Source organism: Ictidomys tridecemlineatus, chromosome 3, assembly GCF_052094955.1.
Source record: "Ictidomys tridecemlineatus isolate mIctTri1 chromosome 3, mIctTri1.hap1, whole genome shotgun sequence".
In the NCBI taxonomy this organism is placed as follows: Eukaryota; Metazoa; Chordata; class Mammalia; order Rodentia; family Sciuridae; genus Ictidomys; species Ictidomys tridecemlineatus.
Window position 1 is genome coordinate 216207424 of NC_135479.1, and position 21710 is coordinate 216229133.

Genomic DNA, 21710 nt, shown 5'->3' on the forward strand with positions numbered 1-21710 from the left:
GTCCCTCAGCGCGGGTCCGTCCAGGCCGCCGCATTCAGGTTCCGCTCTGCGGGCTTCCGGCGGGTTTCCGGCGAGCGGCCCGCCCACTGCGCGAGCCCGCCGGTCCCAGCTCCTGTGCGCATCCCCGGGCTGCCTCTCCCGGCTCCGGTAAGTACGCCCGACCCCACTTCCGGCACGGAGCGGTGCGCTCCCGGGCGTAGGTCCGCCGCTCCGCGCGCCCCATCCCGGGTTTCGTACTTCCCAGGTAAATTCCCTCCAAACTGGTAAGCCGTTCCGCCCGGCAGAGTGGTCGCGGTGGGCCGCGTGTTTCTCCGGAAGGTCTCGACTTCCGGGACGAGGGCTCGTCTCTTAACCCGACCACAGGTTCCCCCGAAGGCTTTAGAGGGTCGGGCGCTTCCTGCCATGACCTTGGTGATCAGGAATCTGCAGCGAGTGGTCCCCCTTAGGAGGGTGCCGCTTCGCAGGAGGATGGAGGTTGTGAGGAGTGTTTTGGGAATACAGAAATTTGACCTGGGAATCATCTGTGTGGACAACAAGAACATTCAGCACATTAATAGGATCTACCGAAAGAAAGACGCCCCGACCGATGTGCTTTCGTTTCCATTTCACGAGGTAAGAAGTATGTTCCTCCTCTTGTCTAACCTTGCAGAGTCCATCGCCTGTGTCAGCTGCATCACGGACAAGCTTTTTTAAATATCTTCATTTTATTTATTTATTCCTTTTTTGTTTTGTTTTGTTTAATGTGGTGCTGGGGATGGAACCCAGGGCCTCATGTATGCAAGGCAAGCACTCTACCACTGAGCTCCAGCCCCAGCCCCAGACAAGGTTCTTAATTTTTTTTTTTTTTTTTTTTTTTTTTTTTTGGTACTGGGGATTGAACTCAGGGGCACTCGACCCCTGAGCCACATCCCAGCTGAGGCTGGTCCTGTCTCAGCCTCCCGAGCAGCTGGGATTACAGGCCTGCACCACTGCACCCAGCAAGGTTATTAATTTTAATTTTGAAAAATTTCAAAAATACACAAAAGTGAAGAGAACAGTCTTACTGGCCCCCATTGAACCCAGGTGACTAGACTCCACCATCTCACCTGTAGTTCAATCAGCAAATTAAAGAAGTAAAGTGCTTCTGCAGTTTTTTTAGAGTAACTAAATATGTTTGGATCCAAAAAATGGAAAATAACACTGAACCACTCACAGTGATACACACCTGTGATCCTCCAACACAGGAGGCTAAGGCAGGAGGTTCACAAATTCCAGGCCAACCTCCATAACACAAGGAGACCCTGTCTCAAAAGAAAACAATTAGAAAAGGTTGGGAATATAATTCAATGATAGAGTGACTCTAGGTTCAGTCCCTTGTGCCATACATAAAGAATGAAAATAAAAGAAACTAGGACTTATATTTTCAACAGATACAATGTAGTAGCTACAGGTAACTATATTATGGGAATACATGGCTTCACTCATTGTTACTAACAGTGTAAATTGGAGTAACGCTTTTGAAAAACAATTTGTCAACATACAGTGCTTCCAGAGCCTTTGAAACATACACATAGGGGACTGGGGTTGTGGCTAAGAGGTAGAGCATTTGCCTAGCGTGTGTGAAGCACTCGGTTCAATCCTCAGCACCACATAAAAATAAATAAATATATGTGTGTGTGTGTGTGTGTGTGTGTGTATATATATATATATGTAGTGTCCACCTACAACTAAAAAATGTTTTAAAAAAAACATACCGGGGCTGGGGCTGCAGCTCAGGGTAGCACACTTGCCTGGCATGTGTGAGGGGCTGGGTTCGATTCTCAGCACCACATATAAATACATAAATAAAATAAAGGTCTATCAACAACTAAAAAATATATTTTAAAAAATACCTATATACTCTAATCCACTAATGTCACACCTGAGGAAACGAATTCAAAGAAGGAAGAAAATACAGTATTAACTATATAATATTAAATACTGTTTTCCTTAGTAGGGAAAAAAATGGAAGCATCCTAAATATCCAGGCATAGATGACTGGGTTAGTGGGAACAGTCCTCAGCTGGTCTTCAGTCTTTCTGTGGGAGAATGTGAAAGACTGTTTAGGAAAAAATGGGAAGTAGAAAGAATAGAAATATAAAATTGTGTCAGTGGGCTGCTGGTTTAGCTCTCAAAGTTCTGTATCTGTGTGACTACTCCCTGTTAGAAGAAATGAAAGAAATGGGAAGTAACTCAGTTGTCAAGGTGGAAGCACTTAAGGTCACTTGTTTAGTGGCTGTGCGGTCTTCCCCCTTGGGCCCTTGCTGGTGCTGGGCCTCAGGCATACAAGTTGAGCTTCATGTGGTAGTGGAGTCCAGTATCCTACACCTCAGACTCTGAGCTGAGCTCTCCTGGTCAGATTTCTGTCCCCAAGGCAGTAACCTTACGTCTGTTCCCTCATTTTTTAGAATCTGAAAGCAGGTGAACTTCCCCAACCTGGTTGTCTGGATGACTGTAATTTGGGAGACATTTTCCTAGGAGTGGAGTATATCTTTCAGCAGTGCAAAGAAAACGAGGATTACTACGATACGCTGACTGTAAGTGGGGATGCTGACCTCCTGGAGCAGGGGAGGGGTTGCGGAGACTATGTTCCCACTCGTGTCTGTGGGCACAAAGGGTTGCTGTGGGAGAAGCTGCACATGGAGAGAGAGAGACGAGCACCCAGGAGCCTTCTCAGCTTTCATCTCCAGAGATAACAGGCTACCTGTACTAACCCAGCCTGCAGCATCCGCTTTTTATTAAGATTCCCAAAACGGAGGTTGCAAGCCCCAGGACCCTCCAGATTTGTCTCCTCTCAGTTTGACACAGAACAAAGAAGAGGGTTCTGAAAAGTGGGTGTGCCTGGAGTCATGTTTACTGTGCCTACAGATTGAGCTGCGATGCTTCCCTGTTCCAGAACAGATACAACCTGAGCTCTCTTTGGGGCATACTAGGGCCTCTGAGTGACTGAAAGCAGAACTTCCCAGGAAGCCCACTGTGAATACTCTGTCTGGATGCAGTGTGCCAGGGAGGAGGTTGCACACTGTCTTCCTGAGAGTGACATCAAGTGGCCCAATGCAGGCTTCGGTTCTTTGTGGCCAGCAGCTATGCTCCTCCAAGGCAGTGGCCCTGGACCTCTCCTTCCAGTCTCCCACCCCACACCTCCAGAGCCTTCCCTGAGGGGTACCCTATTTCCCCCCAGTGAGTGCCAGTCTACTACTCCTAGGACCCCAGTTCTCATAGGCATAGGCTAGGCCAGCTCTGCTAGGGACTGAGTCCCAACAGCACTCTCCTTCAGCCCTCCCCTCCTACCTCCATGTCACCAGCCTCAAGACATCTCACTTTGACTAAACCCTGTCCCTCCATCCCCACCCCAGAGGAAGTCATGATCTTCACACCAGCTAGCCTCTGACCTCCCCAGATCCCTAAGCCCATCCTGTGGGACCTCAGACAAGTTGCAGCCATGTTCACATGCTGCCACCGGCTCACAAGAGGGTTCCTAACCTGCCACAATCTTCCCTCTTCCCCTTCTCTGCTCCGTGCTTTGTCTCATGTCAGAAGCCTATCTCCTCACTCTGCCCCAGATGCCCTCTCCAGACCTACCCACATCTGACCCCCAACCCCTGCCCTGCTATCACACCAAAACTCTGCACACAGAAATCAGTAAAATTTGGGTCTTCTCCAGGCCCCTGACCTATGTTTTACTCTTGTGTCCCCCAATCAGAGGGCTTCTCATCCGGGTTTGAGCCAGGGATGCAAGCTGTGCCCTCAGTTCAGGGTGGTCAGCCAGGCCACGCCCACCCACTCGTCTTTCTCATAACTCTCCTGTCCCGTAACTCTCTATTCACTTGCTTCCCCCTCTGTCAGTACTGGAGATTAAACCCATGGGTGCTCTATTTTTTCTGAGCTAAACCACCAGCCCTTTTTATTTTTTCTCTTGAGATGGGGTTTCACTAAGTTACCCAGACTGGCCTTGAACTTGGGATTCTCCTGCTTTAGCCTCCCTAATCACTGGGATTACAAGCATGGGCCATCATGCCCAGTGTACTTACTTTTTAAAACTGAGGTCTGGCTCACTATGTTGCGCAGGCTGGTATCAGACTCATGGTTTCAAACGACATTCTGCCTCAGCCTCCCAAGCTGCAGATGACACCACAGAGCCAGGCTGCTAAACTCTAATCCTGTCCCATCATCAATGCTGCTGCTCCCAAAGGTGAATAGTTGAGTCCTGATTGCCCCTCCCCAGCCCTGTGCCTAGCTCCCAGTAGCACTCATATTTCTGGTGTGAGTTTGGTGGGTTGTTCCCATTCAAAATAGGAGAGAACTGGGCATGGTGGCACATACTTGTAATCTCAGCTACTCTAGAGGCTAAGGCAGGAGGATGGCCAGTTGGAGGCAAGCAACCTAGCAAGACCTGTCTCAAAAATAAATGATAAGAACTGGGAATGTAAACTCAGTGGTGGAGTTCAACCTCCACAAAACAAACCAAAAACAGGAGGAACTTGGGCTGGGTGCTTCAATTCCTGCTCAGAGCTGCCACCTACATTCATGGCACAGGACAGCTGGGTCTTACCAAGGGCAGTCTATGAGGCTGGGGTGATCCTGAAGGAGCAGTTTCCCATTGGATCCTTCCCTGAGTGGGTTTTTAATTATTCCAACAGGTCACAGCCACCCATGGACTCTGTCACCTTCTAGGCTTCACACACAGCTCGGAGGATGAGTGGCAGGAGGTAGGAGATGGCAGAGGCCCAGGCCTTGCTCCTGCATTGCACCCACATACCCACACACACCGATGGTCTCAGGCAGCCCACTCTGCTTTTTTTTTTGGGATCTGGGGGTTGAATTCAGGGCACTTGACCCCTGCTGGGTCACATCCTCAGCCCTAATTTGTATTTTTTTACTGAGTTGCCTAGGGCCTGTCGTTGCTGAGGCTGGCTTTTCAGGAGCCTCCCAACAGAGCCACTGGGATTACAGGCACATGCCACCACACCCAGCTCTTGACTGCGCTTTATTTAAAAAAAAAAAACTTTTGAAAATTAAATCCACCTAAGCATTTGTAACTGCTGCGCCTGGAAAGCTCATCGTTTAGAGATCTTAGAAATTGAAGATAGCTGTCTGTGGGAAACTGCATTTAGTAGGGATTGAGACCCTGCTGTAAAGTGAATTGAGGGCATGGGTGGGCACCGCATTTATGAAGCTCCGTGCTGGTCTGAGCACCAGTTGACTCAGGTTAAGTTTGTAAGCAAAGAGTCTCCTTTCAAAGACTTGAGGCAAGCACTCTACCAACTGAGCTATATCCCCAGACCATCAAAGACTTGAAAAAACATTTTTCAGTAAGATAAAAGCTGGGCTGAGGTTGTGGTTTAGTGGTGGAGAGGTTGCCTAGCACATGTGAGGCACTGGGTTTGATCCTCAGCACCACATAAAATTAATAATTAAAAGGCATTGTGTCCATCTACAACTAAAAAATATATGGAAAAAAAAAGATAAAAAGTCCCCCTGGGCAGGGATATAGCTCAGTGGTTGAGCCCTTGCATAGCATCTGCTGGCTAGGTCCACCCTGGCTCCTCCCCCAGCCTCCCACACATTCCCTGCTGCCACCCCATTGCCACCACCAGACCTTGCCCTGGCCCTCTACTGCCTCTTACCACCCCTCCCTTGTCCCACCCCTTTCACATTCCCTGCTCTAGGGCTGCTCTTTAGCTTTGCTGGCAAGTTCTGCACTAAGGAGCACAGAACTCAGTGCTGCCCTTGGGTCTGTGAGGGAGCTGTGAGGCCTGGCCTGCTAGGTCTTTGCCTACCAAGGGCTGCAGGGAGGGGCTTCCCCAGAAGGTGACTCCTGGGCAGAGTCAGGGAGGTGGTGTGAGGGTCCTGGAGGCTGGCCAGCTAGCCAGGGTTCCTGTCTTCCAGATGTACCGCCAGGAGGAGCAAGTGCTGGAGGAGTTGGGGCGTCGAACAGGAGCAAGGCTCCAGCCCCTGAGCAAGGGCCTCTTCTGATTCAGCGGAGGCTCCAGGTTCCAGGACTTGTTGGAGGGGTGTACCTAGAATCAAGGAGCTCCAGACTGCAGCTGTACTGGTCGTGCTGTGCTTGGGGGGCCACAGAGGCGCCAGCCCATGCTGAGGCTAAATTCTAGGAGTGGAACTTGGTTTCTTGAACTAACAGAGAAGTATCTATCCCTTTGTTTAGGACACAGCAGATTGTTTTCTTACTAAGCAGAATAGTCGTAAGCCTTTACAGTGGAGGGAGGGAATGGTAAACCCCATATGCTTCTTTAGGGTCTGCCTGAAGACCTAAAGTTCTGAAGAACTGAAGAGCTTTGGTGAAAAAGCTTTGTCTACCCCTGCAGCCTGCCTGGCAGTGGACACCACCGCCCAGAGCACCCATGCTTCCTCCTTCCTAGGGACAGCTCCTGCAGACACACAGGCTGGAGAGCGCTGGAGTCTCACCCTCAGGATCTCTGTGCCTGAGCCTTGCTACCCCTGAGAAGAGTGACTAGGACAAGGGTGGCCTGCCAGCAATAGGTGCACCATACTTGACCTGAATGGATGCCACCGACACAGAGGCTCCTCCCTCTCATCTCCCCCAAGGCCTCAGCTGCCCGGGACCACATGGCATACAAGGGTGGAGGTGAGGAAGCTGGTGGGCCATGGCTCCCCACCACCACACCTGCCCAATGCCTGCTCTATTCCCTCCAGGAGATGAAGCACCAACATCCTTCTGCAGGAAATCTCCCTTGGTTGGTATTTCCTATTTATCCTCTGAAAATTGAAAGAGACCTGGAGTTCCAGAGCTTGCACAGGCAGGGTTTTTGAACCTGGCCCCTCCCAGGTTCCTACTCTGCCAAATGGCTCAATAGGCTAAGTGGGACTATGGATCTCATGGCGGTAACATGTAGCCTCTTGAAGGCTTTTAACCATGAAACCTGGTGATTCTATGATCCTAATTCTTGTGTCTCCCATTAAATGATCCAGAAGCACAGAGTGCCTTTCTGTGAGAAAGTTCAGTGGTCCATTTTCAGAATATAGTATTTAGCCTTAATGGGGATGTAAGATCCAATTGTGGCCATTTCAACTATAGCCCTTCACTTTTCCCACTCAATTTTAAAGCTAGCTAATCATGAAGATTGTAACCCTGAGCTGCTCCTATCAGAGCCAGGGCAGTGCTGCATTAGAGATAAAAGCAGGCCGACTGCCCACCCAGGGGTGCTTGCTGTCAGATTCTCTTTGGTAGCACGCCTTTCTGCAGAAGTAAAGTTTGCCTTGCCTTGCTTGACTTCTGAGCATGCATTTGATTCCCGTGGCATCCAGTGTTTGTAACGTTTTCCCCTCAACTCTACCTTTCTTAGCCTGGATTGTCCCCTGGCTCCCTGGATGTGGAGTTGGCCTGCCCTGGTTCTGCAGCCACTGCTGCCTGTGCCTGACTACTGACAGTTAAGATTGCTCTCAGTTTAACGTCTGACAACACAGATCAATAGAAGCAGCCACACAACTTGGGTCCACAGTCCTTTTGAAGAGATTGGGGGACCCTAAGAGGGTTGGGGCCCTGATGGGTGTGGTAGAAGCATTTATTTATTTATTTTAGTGCTAGAGATCAAACCCAAGGCCTTAAATGTTCACACATGTCAGGCAAGTGCTCTACCACTGAGCCACATCTTAGCCCTTTATATTTTCTTAAAACCCACCCTGTGTCTTAACAGAGAACACAATCAAGTGTCCTCCTAATGTAAATTCAGAAATGTACACTGTGGCTGTGTCAACAGCTGTGGCCAAACCTGGCCACACCGTGAGGGACAGTCCTTTTTGTCTACTCCAGGAAGCACTTGTATCCCAAGTTCAGCCCAACCAGTGTCTGGGGCATCTGGGGTTCTGAGGAAAGCTGCATGAAGTGGAGGTGAACTGGTGCCTAGAGGCTCCTGCGATGTGTGTGGTGGTCTTTCATGCCCTTTGAGTCACCTTCAATGCCTCTCAGGAATATCAGTGTGTACAGTGAGCCCCTCCCTCACATAGCACAGGCAAGGCATAGCCTTAAGCAGCCCTGCGCCACCTGCCAGACTGCAGGTCCTCCGGCCGCCCCTGCAGCTCCAGCCCACCTCAGGATCTTCTGGCCTCTCCAGCCTTTCCCTGGTGAGGTGCAGAGTTCCTGCCCCTAGTGTGCTCCCGCAGGCAAGGTCAGCAGCAGAGCTCACAGAGCCAGGAAGCTCATTCGGCCCTGTTAACTCAGTAAGGCCAGTCCATCCAGAGACGACCAATGTGGCCAGATTTCTTCCTTTTATCAAGTTAACAACTATGTTGAGAGAAAAACAAAGGACATTAGAAAAAGCGTGGAGCTGGGGTTGTGGCTCAGTGGTAGAGTGCTTGCCTAGCATGTGTGAGGCACTGGGTTCTAAGCACCATATGTAAATAAGTAAATAAAACAAAAGGTCCATCAACAACTAATAAAATATTTTAAGAAAAAAGAAAAGGTCAGCATGATGCCAGGCATGGTGGCCATGTCTGCAGTCCCAGTGATTTGAGAGGCCGAGGCAGGAGGATGGCAACTGCAAGGCCGGCCTGAACAACCTGGGGAGACCCTGTCTCAAAATAAAAAGGTTTGGAGCTGGGGCTCAGTTTTGGAGCATTTGCCTTGCCTGGGGTCAGCCCTGGGTGGGGGAGAAAGGAAAGGAAAGTTGGCCTGAAGACAGGTCAGGTCAGGCCTTTCCGTCCATGCTTTTAACAAGAGTAGTCTTTGGGATCACATTCAAAAGAGCGCTGAGGTGCCTGAGAGAAAGGACTGTACCCTCAGAAGCTGGCTGGGGGATGTGTCAACATGTCTGTTCCCGTGGGTGTCAGATCTTTCATCTGCCAGGAAGCTGTGCAGTGAGAGGCAGTGAGAGCCAGGGCAGCCAGGAGAGAAGCCCAGGTGTGGCTGTCAGCCCTGCTCATCGTGCTCCAACCAGGGGCCCCCGGGGTGCAGATGTCGGCACTCTGCTGGCAAAGAGCTTAGGGAGTGGGAAATGACCCTAAAAGAAAGTGAATGAACACTGACCCATAATACTTAAATCAAGACTTTAACAACATCGAAACATGAGGGGAACATAATTCCACCAAAAAGAGTAACAAACAGCTTTCTGTAAAGCGTGCGGGTATCATGTACACATAAGAACCAGTGACAGGACCCAGAGGAACACACTAGAGGAGCTATCCCCCCACCGGCTCTGCAGAAGGAGCTTCAGGCACTTGCTTTTGATTTGCAGAGATGGGCAAGCCGTGGAGCAGATCTGTGCTGCCTGCAGCCTATGCACATGTGTAGGGCTTAACTTGAAGGGAACTGGAGGAGACTGCTTCACATGAATGACAAACGGGCCTTCCCACACCATGTTAGTGTGAGAGGTGGCGCTGGGGCTCAGACGCAGTCCTCATGCATGCTGGGCAGGCCCTCTACCACTGAGCTGCGTCCCCCACTCCAATTTGACTTTCTTATGTCTCCCTCATGGAAATGTTTAGGTTTTTATGTAGCTAAAGCTATTAATCTTTATCTATTGAGAACCGTGAACTGTGTTTTTCTTGAATTCTTTCCGGACGAAATTTTAGTTTCACCTGGGTGAGGCATTCACCTGGTTTTTCCAGTGGCGCTGGAGGGTAAAGACCTTGGTGCTTACCAAGCTGGAGCAAGGGGCTCACATTCCTGGAGCCTGTGGGGGTAGCTCACTGTCCGTTGCCACCCTAGAGAAAAGACGAGGGTGACCTTGGGTGGTCACTGCCCTGCCTAGCTCACAGGAACTTGCTATGGGTTGGGGGAGTCACATGTGAGAAATGTGCCAGAACCCCCCAGTGGGAGTAATCCCAGGGCCAGTCCTGCTAGGCTGGACAAAGACCCCAGCCACAGTTACCTCCCCGAAGGGGGTCCATATGACCTGGCGACTTAGGACTGAGGCCTGCTATTTTCTGGCATATGGCAGAGTGTTTCCGCCTTCCTTTCAAACCTCTGCCACAGTCTGCAGGCCTGAGCATGGGTGCCCATTAGGTGCTAAGGAGTGCAGAGAGGCAACCCAAACCCTATGGGTCCTTCTACTCTTACCCTCCAGACTTACGTGGGGCCAGCCACATGGCGCATGGTGGGCAGGAAGCTGTTGGCCGCTGGGAGGGCTGTGGCCGTGACCACTGGAGGCCACGTGGAATAACCAACAGGGGTGCCAGGCATGGGGCTAGCCTGCAGCGGGACTGGGGGCGCATAGTGGTGGTGATGGTGCACTGGGGCTGGCCTCTGCCTCTGGGCTCTCAGGATGGCCTGGCGTGCCCTCTGCAGGTCCTGGCACAGAGGGCATGGCCCATATCAGGGTCACACCCAGCTACCCTGGACACCTTCCTGCACCTGCTCCCAGCTGGTGCCTTGAGTGCAAGGGCAGGAAGGGGAGCCGGCTCTGAGCAGAGCTAGGGGTGCTTTCTGGGCCCAGTCGCAGGACCCATTCCTCCCTGGGGTGGGAATAGGGAGACTGTGGACTTCACAACCAACCTACAGACCCAGACCCAGAGGTCCTTCCAGAACTACAGGCACACACTCTTCTGGGGTCTACTCAGGTGGCCCCTGGGCACCTGTCCCACTAAGCCTACCTGCTGCAGGGTGTGTGGTCCCCCAGGCCCTGCTGCAGGTGGGAGGGCTTTGAGTAGCATGTTTTGCATGATGATCTGGTGCATCTGCGCATTCTGCATCAACATCATCTCCACCATGTCTGAAACAACAGACCAGAGTCGGGTGCTCTGCCACTCAGAGATGGGGCATGCTGATAGGCTCTGCCTCAGAAACAATAGCTTTAGGGCTTCATACTGTTAAAACTGCCTCATGAGCACCAGAGAGCATTCCAGCATGTGTGCCTGTGCCCCGGGCAGGTCCCTGGGCGTGTTCTGATCTGGGTCTTCTGGTCAGAGGATGTGCATGGATAAGGTTTTGTGGATGGCACCTAGCTTGCCACATGAGGGGCTGTGCATTTCGTCTCAGTGCCACCAGTGGTTGTGTGGTCACCCCAACTATGTGTGTGTGGTGTATCCCTGTCCTACTCCACAAGACCTCTGAAGGTGATCCTTCTTGGAAAAATGGTGTTAGTGGATACACTTGAAGATTTTGAATCAAGGAGATCATCCTGGATTACTCAGGTGGTCCCTAAATCCAGTGAAAGTGTTTTTATAATGAGAGGGGAGCTGGATGTGTTGATGTACACCTGTAATCCTGAGGCAGGAGGAAAGCAGGAAAGCAAGTTCAAGGCCAGCCTTAGAAATTTAGGGAGAGCCTGTCTCAAAAAAAAAAAAAAAAAAAAAGGAACAGAGCTCAGTGGTAAAGAACCCCTGGGTTCATTACTAAAAAAAAGTGGAACAGTACCAAACAAATACAAAATAAAAATAAATATAAGGAGCTGGGGCATGTAGCCCCCAGGTGCAATCACCAGTACACCAAAATAACAATAACGGAAGAGGATGGTTAGAGCAGACGGAGGAGGAGACCCAGACGTAGGGTGGAGGCCACCTGGGAACACAGACACTGGAGGGACACCCAGAGCAACGCCTACAGCCACCAGGAGTGGAGGAAGCACAGCCTACCTGCACCTGGATTTTTGAGGTCTAGCCTCCAGACAGTGAGGGGAAGACTGTTCTGTTAACATTACCAACTTGTGGTGGTTTATTAGCACAGCACAGGAAACTGACGTGCTCACCAGCAGGGGACCAGGCAGCAAGTTCACGTTTGACAATGTGGTGGGCAAACACTGTTTCTTCCCACAGCGAGGGTCCATGCCTTGTGCTAGAGCTTCAGCTTTGCTGAAGGGACACACCTAGGGTCTCCCAGCCAAACATCTCCAAGCTTAGAGTGGCTGGGGTGGGGCTTGGACAGGAGGAGTACTCAGGAGCTGGGGCCAGAAAGGCCTGGAAGCCAGGTGGAAAAGAGCCAGACCCCTGTGGCAACACAGCTATGGGAGGGAACCCTGGTCCCTACAAGACACAGCTAAGAAGAGGAGAGTAACAGCCCCATGGAGCAAAGGCTCCAAGAAGTCCTCTGAGGCCCGGGGAGGGTCCAGCCCCCACCCAACAGCAGCAGAAGCAAGTGCCCAAGGAGAGTGGCTTCCCTAGTACCCCCTAGGGTTCCCTCAATGGAATCCAGTATATAAAGATCATACAACTATACAAAGGGCCTGAAGAGGGTCCAGAGAGAGGCCCAGGCTGGTGTCACCTGCCTCTAACAAAGGGGACACACAAAAGTGTCCGTACATAGCCCAGGGTCCAGTTGTTGTCCTTGGCAAAATAATAAGGTGGGTCTCTAAATCACAGCACACACAAAATGCTATTTCAGATAGGCTATAAATCTAACATCAGCCACAGGCCAAGTGACAGAAGAAAACACAAAACATTTTTCATGACCTCCAGTGGGTGGAGACAAGAAAGAAACTGACTACAAAGGACGAGACTGGAGAACGCAGCTCCATGACAACAAGCGTATCTGGTGGAAGATGGCATGGAGAGGGTGGGCCTGCAACCACAGTGTCTCCTGACACTTCCGTCTTATTACTAGACCTGCACCACCCAGAAATGGGCATGTCCAGTGTGTATGTCCACCACCAGTGGTTGTCCAGTGTGCATGTCCACCACCAGTGGTTGTCCAGTGTGCATGTCCACCACCAGTGATGTGAAACAGCGCACATCCACTGGAAAGGACAGTGTCACTGGCTTCACAACACAGAAAAGAAAATGATGTAAAAGTGTGGGTGAGAGGCCCACATCCTCATCCCCAAAGCTTGCAAATGTGTTTTTTACACAGCAAAACAAACAAAAAACAACAACAACAAACTTTGCAGATGGGCTTGTTAAAATCTGAGACAACTTGGAAGCAACCCAAATGTTCATCCATGAGGATGAATAGGTAAAGAAAACGTGGTCGTCACACAATGGAAATCCAGCCTGTCACTGGCTACAACACGGATGAGACTTGAGGACATTATCCTCAGCCAAAGAAGCTAGTTTTGAAGGATGAGCACTGTGTGGCTCCACTGAGAGGATCCCTCTAGAGCAGTGTAACTCGCAGACACAGCAGGCAGAGCTGGGCTCAAGGCAGGGATACTGCAGTACAAGAGTGGAGTTCCACACTACTGATCTGCATGCCCCTTGACTGGCTAAGATGGAAAAATTAATCTCATATGTTTTTACCATAGTTTTAAAAATCATTTTTAGCCAAGTGCAATAGCACACACCTGTACTCCCAGTGGCTCAGGAGGCTAAAGCAGGAAGATTGAAAGTTCAAAGGCAGTTTTAGCAACTTAGCCAGGCTCTGAGCAACTTAGCAAGACCCTGTCTCAAAATAAAAAATAATGGGGCTAGGGATATAGCTCAGTTGGTAGAGTGCTTGCCTCATATGCACAAGGCCATGGGTTCAATCCCCAGCACCACACACACACACACACACTCACACAAAAAGTCAAAATAAAAAAGGGCTGGGGGTGTGGCTCAGTGGTTAAGCACCCCTGGGTTCAATTCTTGGTAGAGAAAAAAAGAAGTGGTGGAATAAAGCCACTGGAAGGAAAGCGAGCAGCCAGGGCAGTGAACTTGTCTCCTGGCAGTGGGAGGCTGGGCTGAGGGAGACACAACACCCTTGATGGTGCAGAGGGGCAACAGCACAGGGGAGCCAGACGGGTGCTTTCTGGGTGAAGCCAGTCACACTAGCATCTGTTTTTGTGAGTTTATTTTTTTAAAATATAACTTAAATAGTACAAGTACTTTCGAGATTTTGTTTATTTAGTATTTTTTTGTAGTGCTGCAGATCGAACCCAGTGCCTCATGCATGCTAGACAAGTGCTCTACCACTGAGCCACAGCCCCAGCCTGAGATTTTGTATTTTTATATTCAAATATTTCATTGAGTTGGAATTAGTTTTGGCATAAGGAGTGGGGTAAAGTAACTAACTTTACATTCTCTAAATAGCTACTTATTAAATTTTTTTTATCACTGACTGTGAGTGGCACACTTTATCTTGTGACACAGAAGTACTCGAACCTCCAAGCACATACACACACTGTTTTCTTGGTTTGCTTTTGAAACCTGACATACTATCATTAAAGTTCATCTGGAGAAAAAAATCTTCATAGGAAACAGGGCTGCACTGTGGACACCCAGCTGTGCCCTATCACACCCGGCATTGTCACGTGGGTCTCAGCATGAAGGGCACCCTGGAGGTGGGCTATGGGGCAACCTAGGATCAAGTCTGGCAATGCTGCAGTGTAGGACAGAGCTAGAGTAACTGGCCAGGTTGGTATCCATGCCAGGATAGGCAGGGCGCCAGGACAGGAGGTGAACAGCCACTCAACACCCAGGTCTGCCCAAGAATCCCAACACCTCAGTCATGAGGGGGTCAATGCAAAAGAAAGCCACAGTGAACTACCTCGGTGCCCCATTAAAATAGCTAAAGTTGAAAAGACTGACCACACCAGCTGTTGGGGTGTGTGCCTATAGTTTCAGGTACTCAAGAAGCTGAGGCAAAAGGATCACCTGAGTTTAAGAGTTCAAGGTCAGCCTGGGCCCACAGCAAAACCCCATCTCAAAAAACTACACAAGGGTTGGGGAGGCTGAGGAGGAACTAAAACTTTGGAGTTGTTCAGGCACTATGGAAACAGTTTGGCAGTTTCTTAAGAAGTTAAACATAACCCTATTGCATGAGTCAGTTGTCTCACACCTAGGTGTTTACCCTAGAGAAATGAAGACCCACAATTACAGAGAGGCTGGCCGTGAATGCCCACAATAGCTGGAACCAGGAAAACAACAACCCACGTGCCCATCGCCATGTGAACACGTAACTAACTGGCCTGTCAGTTTCAAGGAGGGGCTGATGGTGAGCTCCGCAGCAGAGCATATGCCTGAGACCCTGGTTCCATCTCTGCACCAATAAAAAGAAAAAATTTAAAATTTAAAAAAAGGTGCAACTTATTATTTGTCACCCCAATAAGGTTGTTTTGAATATCAAGTATTTAGGTTACTTTACAAGAAGCAGCTTGACCAGGCCTTACATGCAGCTAACAAGGGAGAGTTGGGGTTGGCACTCTGTTCTAACTCCTAGTCCACTGCTCTGTCTTAGGCTTTTAGTTTTCTTCCTTGGAGCTCAGAGATATCCTTTACAGAAGGATTTCTTTGTTTCTTTCTTTCTTTCTTTTTTTTTTTTTAACAGTGCTGGGGATTGAACCCAGGGCTTTGCATATGCTAAGCACATATTCTATAATGGATTTCTTAAAGTTAAAATTATTTTCATGTTCAGTAGCCAGAAGCTGACTCTAAATGACTGTCCTGGTTGCACAAATGTTTTCTCTTTCAGTAGACAGTTTCATAAACCCATAGCAATATTAACACACATCACTCACCTTCTTTAATGCTTCCTGACCTTTGAGTGGGAAAGGCCTGAGGAGCAGGAATCTGTGTGATGAGTGGCTGCTGAGGGAGCTGCTGAATGATGGTGGCAGGAGGCTGGGGAACCTAAGAAGGTGATTTGCCACCTGAATTCCTCCTTGGAGACAGTGTCCTACAGCACCCACCCATTCCTTCACCCGTCCCCTCATCTCCATCTACTCATCCATTCTTCCACTCATTCCTCCGCCTATCCACGCACTCTTCCATCCACCCATTCTTTCATCCATTCTTCCACCCACGAATCCATCCATCTACCCATCCACTCTTCCATCCACCCATTTATCCATCCATTGTATTTGAGTGAATGAGTCTGGGTATACTTAGGATGTAAGTTTTTGACATTTTCTTCTTTTGTGGTACTGGAAATAGAACCCAGGGGTACTTTACCACTGAGCTACACCTCCAGCCCCCCATTTTTTCATGTATATATGTATATATATATATATATTTTTTTTTTAATAGCCTCACTAAGTTGCTGAGGCCCTCTCTGAGTTACCCAGGCTGGTGTCAAATTTGCAATCCCCTGCCTCAGTCTTGCGCATTGCTGGGATTAATAGGTGCTTGTCCACCACACCTGGCAGAATGTATGCTTTTGATGATTCCCTCATTACTTGTCATGAGCAGGGTGAGCTAATGCCTGGTTTCATTAATTCTGCTTTCACAGATGCATCTGACACTTGGCATGGTCAGTCTTTTCAAATTCAGCTACTTTAATGGGGCACCGAGGTAGTTCACTGTGGCTTTCCTTTGCATTGACCCCCTCATGACTGAGGTGTTGGGATTCTTGGGCAGACCTGGGTGTTGAGTGGCTGTTCACCTCCTGTCCTGGCGCCCTGCCTATCCTGGCATGGATACCAAGCTGGCCAGTTACTCCAACTCTGTCATAAACTGTAGACATGTGTGGAACTTGTGCAGATAACCTCTGGTTTCTCTTCTGAGTGAAAATAAATGTACGGCATTTTTTAGTGAACACCAGAAACACCTGTTTTAATCCTTTTCCAGACAGAAAACCCAGCATGACCTTGTCCCTCTTCCCCCACTTTCAGGAAGTGTGGTTCAGCCAAGGACTGGCAAGCTTCTCCCACAGTGCGCCAGGTCGCACCTTGCTGGGCTCGTGGACCACATGGGCTCAGTTGCTAGAGCTCACTCTGCCGTGGGACCTTGGGAGCAACTGCAGACAGAGCTGACCAGAGCCGGGCCCCTACAACTCACCAACACTGAAATGTGCATTTCTTATCATTTTGATGTGTTACAAAGCAGTATTCTTTTATTTTTTCATAAACATTAAGAAAATAAATAAAACTGGAGCTAGGAGTGTAGCTCAGTGGTGGGAAACTTGCCTAGCATGTGAAAAAGGCCTTGGTTTGATCCCCAGTTTGGGAAAAACAAAACAAAAACCGAAAAAAACAAGGCGCACTGTGGCACACAGTTGTGATCCCAGCTACTTGTAAGGCCGAGGCAGGGGGTCACCAATTCAAGGCCAGCCTGGGAAACTTAGCCAGACCTGGTCTAGAAATAAAATAAAACAACAACAAAAACGGGCTGGGGATGTAGCTCAGTGGTAGAGGGTCCCTGGTACCACATTTAAAATGTAAACCTGCTCTGCAGCCACCGTCGCTAGCCCTGGCTCTGTGGATGAGGCAACCCCGGGGTGGCTGCTCCTGTCCCAGCTGCCAGATGTCCCCCCACCCCTGCTTCCCCCACCACAGTTGCCTTTTCCCCTCACCCCCTTACCGGGTGCTGGATGATCCTCAGAGGCTCAGGGGCCTGCAGGGGTGGAGACGCAGCCTGGTAGATGCCCACGGGAGGCACTTCTGGGTACAGGGCTGATCTGTGGGCTCCTCCGGGTGGCCCCCTCCAGCAGCGGGGCTGGGGGTGCTCATCTAGAAGCTGCTGTTCCTGAAAGACCAGCAGAGCCTACTGTGCCCAGAATGGGCCACAAGAGAAGCTTTGGACCAATGTGGACACAGGGTGCATGGGACTGTCACCACCACGGCCGTCCCTGTCCCCCACCTTCCCTGGGCCCGTGGAGCCTGCAGCTGCTTAGGCCCTCAGCTCAGGTTGGAGGCCCCAGAACTGGACCTGACAGAAAAGTGAAGCCAAAGGCTGGTGTGGGTGTGGCACATCCCATGGAGTCTGCTTCCTCTGATGTCTGTCACACGTGCAGTCAGCTTCCGCCTGTGCTTTCCCAGCCGGCAGGGCTGTGTGCTCTTCAGGCACCGCCGGTGTCTGCCTCACAGGCTGGCAGCCCCACCTCCTGCCCAGGGCGTGCAGGGTCACCCTGCCGCAGCACACCCCTGGCATGGCCAGTGTAGCCTGGATGGGGCCCCTGGGCATCTCACATTCCCCTTCCTGTGGGGACGGGGCCCTGACTCAAGGCTGTCTCCTTCCATGTGTGCAGCCCAGCCCTCGAGAACCACGAGAACCACTGGGGCCTGCAGCTCACACCTCCTCAGGGCTCAGAGTCCAGTTTCCCACCTACAGTTTAAAACCACCCAGAAGGGCCTCTCGGACATGCTGGGTCTGTGTGTGGAAGCCAGCCCCTCTGCCGTGGACCATGGGGAGGTGCACAGGCTTACCCAGAGTCTCTGTAGAAGGTCCTTCCTCCTCCTCAGAGCGTGGGGCAGGGCCTCCTTTCCTGGAGGGAGACACACCCTTGCTTATGGAGGAGAGCTTCCTGGCTGGTGGCCCAGGCTGACAGGCACGTCACTGCAGACCCTGTCAGAAGGCCACACCCTCCCCACATCCTGGGTCCCTGGCCCCTGGCCTCCACGGGCACTCATCCTGTGGAGGGAGGGACCAGGACCAGTGGTGGGAGGGTGGGAACTCGGTCTTCAAGCTAGGGTCTGCAAAGGAGCCAGGCGTGACGCAGGGCAGGCCCCTCTGGGTCCCTGCAGGCCTGCTGGCTGAGGAAGGCAGGCCTTCTACGGGGCTGGGTAAAAACCTCAAAAGCCCATTTTCCACCACCTGTGCCACCAAGCCCAAGCTGTGTGGAGAGGACTGGCCTGTTCACCAAGTATGGAGGAGAAGCCTGCTCCCCAGAAATGGCTATGGAGGAGTCCAGTCACCCCAGTGTCTTGCTGGTGCCAGGCTGCTGAGGATACCCCGCCACACACTCTGGCACACTAGCAGAAGCTCTGTTGTGCAGGACCCGGTCACTTGGCAGGGTCTGCCACATTCCATCTGGCCTTGGGCTCAGGTTGGGCCAGTCGCCCTCTGGGTCCTGGAGCCCACAAGCATGGCTGTTTGTTCCGTGTTCCAAAGAACAAGACCCACTCCTCCTCAGCCCCTCCCTCAGGTGTCCTTCAACCTGGATTCTGTCCAGTGAGGACACCCCCATTTGGACAAGTGCAGGGGTCTGGGATCAGAGCCATGAGGGTCTGGCCTGTGGGACACCTCAGAGCTGAGCCTTCGGGGCAGGCTGCCCAACCCATCGGTGGGATGGGAGTGTGCACTACCGCCTGGGACCTGCAGGCTAAAGGTGGAGGATGCTGTGTTACAGGGGAAAGCAGAGTCCTTTCAACTCTGGTGTGAAGTGAGAGTACTGAAGAAAAGGGTGGCTGCTGGGTGCTGCCCCTATCGCCCTCCCCGTCTGCTCCTGTGCTAGTCTGGGTAGCTGGGAGCAGCCCAGGGCTCTTACCTGGCACCAAGGAAGAGCCTTCTGAGTCCCCTTCCATGTTCTCTCGCTCTTGCTCCAGCTTCTGTGAGGAACAGAGGCTGGTGGTGACGCTGGCCCTGGGTTGGTTAGCGTGCTTGCCTAGGTGCCATCCGTGAGTTCTGGGAGTGCCCATCACCCAGACGGAGGTGTTGGGGGCCGGAAGAGGGTGAAGTGGGTGGACAGGGGCCATGCTGGTCATGCATTCAAGTCAATGCACCTACTCCTCATTAAAACCAGGGGGATGCTGGGTGTCGTGGTGCACACCTATAATCCCAGAGGCTCCAGAGGCTGAGACAGGAGGATCAAGAGTTCAAAGCCAGCCTCAGCAAAAGCGAGGCACGAAACAACTCTGAGAGACCCTGTCTCTAAATAAAATACAAAATAGGGCTGGGGATGTGGCTCAGTGGTCGAGTGCCCCTGAGTTCAATACCCGGTAACCACCCCCCCAAAAAAAAATCAGCAATCCCAGGGGAACCCTCTGATAGGCCCTTCAGGCACTCTTCTGAGGAGTGGGCCTTGTAGAGACTATCCTGGTGAGACCCCTGTGGCCTGGCCAGTGACTACCCTGATTGCCACCTCCAGGACCCTACACTGACGATGCAGAATTGGTGAGAGGGAGGTACAGGTGAGGAACAAAGCAGGCAGAAGGCACGGAGGGGCCACCATGGGCACAAAGGTCCCTGTGGGCCAGTGCTCAGTGACCTGGAGAGGGATTAGAAGGGAAGAAGATGGGGCCTGATAGGCTCAGTGCTGAGGCCTTATGTCTGGGGGCACCAGCCAGGCACGGTCTCAAAACGGGCCCTTCCCTGGGGGCGCTCTGTTGGTAGGTGCTGGTCTCCTTACTGGAGAACTAAATGGTTCTGCGTCAGTGCTAAGAAGTCAAGAAATAGATTCATGAGGCCCAAAACCCACGGGAAGGGTTTGCTTTGAAAGCAGGAATGTGCCCAGATAGAAGGCAGAGGCAGAGACTCTGGGAGCAGCGTCTTGTCTTCTGTCGTTGGAGCCCAGTGCTGGGCTGCCTCCTCTGGGGTCAGTGTGGCAGTGGCCTGGCTCAGTCCTACCTGCTCCAAGAGACTCAGTGTCAGGCGGGTGATCTGGTCTGCCACTGATGAGTCCAGCATCATGGGGACGAGTGAGGTGACTGTGGAGGGCAGGAGGCCGCAGCCCACACTCTGTAGCTGGTCCTCAGATATCTGCAGCAGGGCCACCTGGCGTTGTGGCAGGGCTTCCCTGAAGTGGGCTGGTCCACCTCCTGGAGGCTGGCTTCAGGATGAGAGGAGAACATGCAGAACGACCCCACACCCCTGGACTGCTGTGTCCGGAGCCAGCCCTGGGGTGGTGTGGCAGTTGCCGGCTTGGAGGACAGAGAGGCCCTTGTTGCCAGGTTTCCTTCCCAGGTTTTGTATTCCCCAACAGAGTCACCTGTAAACACAGGTTGGCAGGCGTGGCTAGGCAGCGCTGACTGGAAGACAGAGGGGCAGCCCTGGGACCAGAGGGACAGAATTCTCACCCCCTTCTAGCATCCCCTCCCTCAGACAGCCTGGAGGAACAGAGGAGGGAGGTCACCCCTTCATTTCTGTGGCCCCCTGGGGCAGACAGCGCACCCCTTCCACAGACCCTCAGAGTAAGAAGTGAGCCCAGCTGGACTCCTGGAGACAGTGGCTGGGGCCATCTGAGGACTTCAGGAATCTCTGGGCTGCAGAAGGGGCAGGACAGGAGGGGCTTGTGCTGGGAAGCACCCCCCACACAAGCAAGTGGTCATCACGTTGCCCAGCAGGGGGCCATCCCTGTGGGTGGCGAAAGCTCTGTAGTGACCTAGCCCAGGAAGGGGCCAAGCATGGGTGGAGGGTGGTTTGCACGTGGCAGGTAAGGAGGCCATGAACCAGGAGCTCCAAACTCCAGACTGACAGATGAGCTGGCTTGAGGAGAGAGTAAAACACAGGTGTGAAATCAGGCCACGGGAGCAGCTGGGTCAGCCCTGTGGACTTGAGGAGTGCCCTGGGCAGGGCCAGTATCCCTGCAACATCACCCACCTCAGAAACTGCATCAGATCTCTGACATGGCCTCAGAGCCTCTGGGTTTGCCCCTGCACTTCAGCATCCATGGGTTCATAGGTAGCATGACCTGTTCTGATTGGCATCCCCTTGAGAACCTCTGCTGGACATGGGAGGACTTAGGGCAGAGGTGGCCATCTCATCAAATCAGGCCCCAAAGCAACTCCTGTGATGGTATCTGCTGGAGCAGCTGTAACCTGCTGGCCCTGGAGCTACAGGCTTGACACCTGTGTCTACCCCAATACATCTTTGCTGTAGAGGGGTAGGACCTCACCCTCCTGGGGGTACCATCTGCCTTGCACCCCATAGGGTGATGTCTTGGGGTTCTCTCTGACACCCCTGGTACCAGAAGACCTGGGCCCACAGTTGAGATGCCAGTGCATGTCCACAGCATTCCTAATGCTGGGAGCGTTAGGAGACATTCAAATGGGTGGTCTGAGTGTACACGAGACTAGGTAATACACTCAAGTAGCTCAGAGTAGCTAGGAGTTAATCCCTGTGACATCCACAGCATCTTCCTGTAGGTATGGGTTGTTATGCAGGTTTCGAAAGTTTACTTGTGTATTTATTTTTTACAGTTGGTCTTGCTA

General features: G+C 51.6%; 2 protein-coding genes across 5 annotated transcripts; one reads left to right on the plus strand and one right to left on the minus strand.

Moving 5' to 3' along the window:
- The first annotated feature begins 14 nt into the window (after positions 1-14).
- Positions 15-16743, plus strand: Ybey (ybeY metalloendoribonuclease). Of its 4 annotated transcripts, none has more exons than XM_005340174.5 (5): positions 15-147; positions 364-612; positions 2427-2555; positions 4659-4727; positions 5908-6976. In XM_005340174.5, the coding sequence occupies exons 2-5, from the start codon at positions 403-405 to the stop codon at positions 5992-5994; spliced, it is 495 nt and encodes a 164-aa protein (XP_005340231.1). In that variant the 5' UTR covers positions 15-147; positions 364-402; the 3' UTR covers positions 5995-6976. The 4 variants fall into 4 exon arrangements, 3 of the variants coding, with proteins under 3 accessions (XP_005340231.1, XP_077900968.1, XP_040143101.1); XM_078044842.1 differs by lacking the exon at positions 15-147 and adding an exon at positions 152-244; XR_013437135.1 differs by lacking the exon at positions 15-147 and adding an exon at positions 4087-4210 and having other exon boundaries at positions 154-612; positions 5908-6064.
- C3H21orf58 (chromosome 3 C21orf58 homolog) lies at positions 8416-20458 on the minus strand. The gene is made up of 8 exons (XM_040287164.2): positions 20128-20458; positions 19049-19109; positions 17988-18046; positions 17143-17307; positions 15363-15474; positions 10588-10706; positions 10068-10285; positions 8416-9699 (listed from the first exon to the last, which is right to left on the minus strand). The coding sequence occupies exons 1-8, from the start codon at positions 20188-20190 to the stop codon at positions 9654-9656; spliced, it is 843 nt and encodes a 280-aa protein (XP_040143098.1). The 5' UTR covers positions 20191-20458; the 3' UTR covers positions 8416-9653.
- Positions 20459-21710: the final 1252 nt, after the last annotated feature.